This window comes from Gossypium raimondii, chromosome 12, assembly GCF_025698545.1.
Source record: "Gossypium raimondii isolate GPD5lz chromosome 12, ASM2569854v1, whole genome shotgun sequence".
Taxonomy (NCBI): domain Eukaryota; kingdom Viridiplantae; phylum Streptophyta; class Magnoliopsida; order Malvales; family Malvaceae; genus Gossypium; species Gossypium raimondii.
In genome coordinates, this window is record NC_068576.1 from 47918368 (window position 1) to 47921880 (window position 3513).

Below are 3513 nucleotides of genomic sequence, written 5' to 3' on the forward strand. Positions count from 1 at the left end.
CTGAATTTTGAAATCTAAAATGTAGGACTAAATTCCCAAAAATAGAAGTACAAGGACTAAATCATTATTAGAAAATAATATCTTATTATAAAATAAATTTTGATTATCAAAATGAAATTGTACTATAATATTTTGTAAAAATATATTTATGTCGCGTTCGTTTTAAGAAAACAATTTTTAGAAATCGGAAAATTTGCCCAACATAAAAAATTCTCAACTCTTCAGAAATCATTTTTGAAATTGATTTTAGTGAAATAAATGCGGTCTAAAATAATAACACCAATGCTTATTTAAATTGCAATTTCTTAAAATATAAGATTAGAAGAGATAAAATATTGTTAGGTGCATTTGGAATGGAAAAATGTGAAGATATAAGGGATTGAACTCTTCTTTTCCAATAGAAATTCATCTTTTGTTTTATTCTTCATAAATGTGGGATGCAAGTGTGCATACATACACATTCAATTTAATCAAATGTTCGACAAATGAAAACCCCAACCGAAAAAGCAATAATGACGGAAACAACGGCCCCTTTATTTTTCTTAAGAAAGTTCATTGCCATCTCTAATGGACTCTCATCTTCTTCCCATTTCTTCAACGTCTCTTTGGGAAAGCTCGCAACTTGGCAAGCTTCCTTACCGATCGCCTCTCCTTTGGGTTGTCGCTCCTCCTGATCATCTTCACGTTTACTTTGATTTTCAGGATGGTCAATGTTGGTTTGTTTTTGAACAGTCGTTTCTCCTAAGCCATTGGCAGCATAATTTCCATGGCTGAGCTCCTGCTGTTTGTCTTGTTCAGCAACCGATAGCTTGGGGAGAGTTACATGAAGAAAATCACCATCGAATTTTGCATTGATTTTATTCGTGTCTGAATTTTCAGGCACTTCAAAGGATTCCTCGAAGTATACGGATTTGTTCTCATCAACTCTTCTTTCTCCACTGATGATTATATGGCCAGTTGAAGCAAGCTCAAGCCTCAACTCCTCCTTTTTAAAACCTTATTCAACATACCACAAGGCATGAACATTAATAATATATATTGTAAAATGCTATATATACATATAGAGAGGGTATTGCATTTGTACCAGGAAGATCAACCAAGAGAAAACTGGCCTTGTCGTCATGAGTCCAATCAGAGGAAGGCACAATCTTTTGACGGAAAAGATTAGCCATTGATCACCACGGCTTGCTTTACAATGAGGATCTACAATTCTCTATATGTCTTTGTTTTGTATAGGTAGGAATGGAGAGATTTGGGTTATAAATGATGATATATAGGTACGTATTTAACCCATGCTGGTAACGTTGGTCTAATTTCTTGTGAATCTATGCGCATCATTTATTCCTAACTTCACTCAGACTTTGCTCTTTTTCATTGTATTACATGTCTTAGCTTCCTGCGCATGATATTCTTGCACTATCCAACAAGGAAAAACATGTTTTATTAGAATTTGTTGCAAAACCATATAAATTTAGACCTTATATTCACTTTAGTCGAATAAGTAAGCATAAAGCAAAGCAACTAATTCAATTTTATAATAATCTTTATATGATTCTTTTCTCCTTTTAATGTTTATTTGTCAAGTTGAGTCATGTGTGTTATTTAGATATGATATATTTTGTCTAGATTATCATTAACATAATAATAAATTGTGATAATGTTATGATTCACATAAATTTTAACATCTAAAGAGACTAAAATAAACTTTACATAATAGTACTTAAGCTTTTAAAATCCCAAGTTTGAGTTGAGTGAATTTTTTCTCAAATTTATTTTATTAACTTGTAATTCTTAACTTTTAAAAGATCATGTTGAGGTTATTTAATTTAAATTGAGTTGTGCAAAGCCTGGCGTGTTGGGCAATTTTATTAGATATTATTGCTACATTCAAATTAGGATGAGGTAATGGCTTGACTTCACACAGTTTGAGCTGTAGAGTTGAGTTTCAACTTCCAATTTTTTTTATTTTTATTTTTTACCATTGCACTCATGATTTGTTGCTCAACTATAATATTAAATTCTCAATTTGGACTTACCTATTTTTGTCCCTAAATATGAAAATTGTGAATAGTTGATCTTGTAGCGGAAAATGAATGTTTGAAGAACTATTTATTTATCGAAATGGTAAAGCATGGCAGTTACTAGAGAAGATAGAGACGTGTCATTTTTTAATTGGATTTCTACATTCCATGCACTATATTCAAACAACATCTAATTTTCTAGCTAAGGAGGGAATGAAAAGCGAAGGAAGTACTTGTTGGATTGAGGAAGCTCCGGCGTCTATTATTCACCAGAGGACGGGGTTGGATAAGGTTTATAGATATGAGAATAAAGATTGTTGGATTCTGGCTCTATTTTTAGTTTAAGCTCACTAAAAGTCTTACTCATTATGCTTGAGTCTTTCGCATTATTGAACAAAGTTATCTTCACCAAACCTAGCATCTAGAAACCACGTAAAAAAAAGAAAAAACAATTGTTCAAAAAAATAGTAAAAATACACAAAAAAAGTTAATTTTCTTTTTTAATCGAATAAGCTGCAAAGTTGATACATTTCCCAAATGTAACTTTGTGAGAAACGATTGTATTACTAACAGTCCTGTGTAAGCGGTAAGATTTAAAATCTTGAAACTAGGGGTGAGTAAAACTCGATTCGACTCGAAAAAATCGAAAAAATTCGAATTTTGAGTTAAACGAATCGAGTTATTCGAATCAACTCAAATTTTTTTTCGAATTTCGAGTTCGAATCGAGTTGAGTTTTCAAATTCGAATAACTCGAATAATTCGAATATCAAACTATAATATTTTACATTTTTACCCCAAACTCCCAAACATTTTTACTTTTCCCTCAAAACTTTTACTCCTTCCCACTTTCCCCCCAAAACTTTTACTCCCCTCCCCTCCCAACCCCCCAATCAACCCAAAATCCATTTCCCACCAAAATTTTACTCACCCATTTATTTTTTCTCAAAATTTTACTCCCAAAAACCCTCAAAACCTTTTATTTTGCCCCAAAATTTTTACTCCCTCCCACTTTTCCCCTAAAACTTTTATTCTCTTCCCATCCCACCTCCCATCTATCTCAAACCCTCCCCCCTCCAATTTTTTTTAATATTTTCCCTCCAAAATTTTACCCCCTATTTACTTTCCCTCAAACTTTTATTCCCCAAAATTTTTTATTTTTCCCCTAAACTTTTACTTCTCACTCTCAAATAAAAAATCAAAATTATCCAAAAAAAATCACTAAACATAAATAGTAATAATTTTATTTATATTTACTATTTATATTATTAAATTAAATTTCACATTTTATATTATTTATATTATTGAATTGTTTAGTCATATTGAATATTTATATTAAAATTGAATTATTAATTATGCCATAAAATATTCGTGTTAAAATTTTATATTGGTATTAATTTCACATTTTATTTTTAAAATAACTTTTATTAAAAATCATATTTTTACATTTAATATATTTTTAATTCTAAAATACATAGTGACAAGAATCAAGAT

At 30.5% G+C, this 3513-nt stretch overlaps 1 protein-coding gene across 1 annotated transcript; it reads right to left on the reverse strand.

Annotated features, from left to right (window-relative positions):
* Window positions 1-387: 387 nt before the first annotated feature.
* LOC105764620 (inactive protein RESTRICTED TEV MOVEMENT 2) lies at window positions 388-1268 on the reverse strand. Its single transcript, XM_012583265.2, has 2 exons — window positions 1085-1268; window positions 388-996 (listed from the first exon to the last, which is right to left on the reverse strand). Exons 1-2 carry the CDS (start codon window positions 1170-1172, stop codon window positions 467-469), a joined length of 618 nt encoding a protein of 205 aa, XP_012438719.1. The 5' UTR covers window positions 1173-1268; the 3' UTR covers window positions 388-466.
* Between the last annotated feature and the right edge of the window lie 2245 nt (window positions 1269-3513).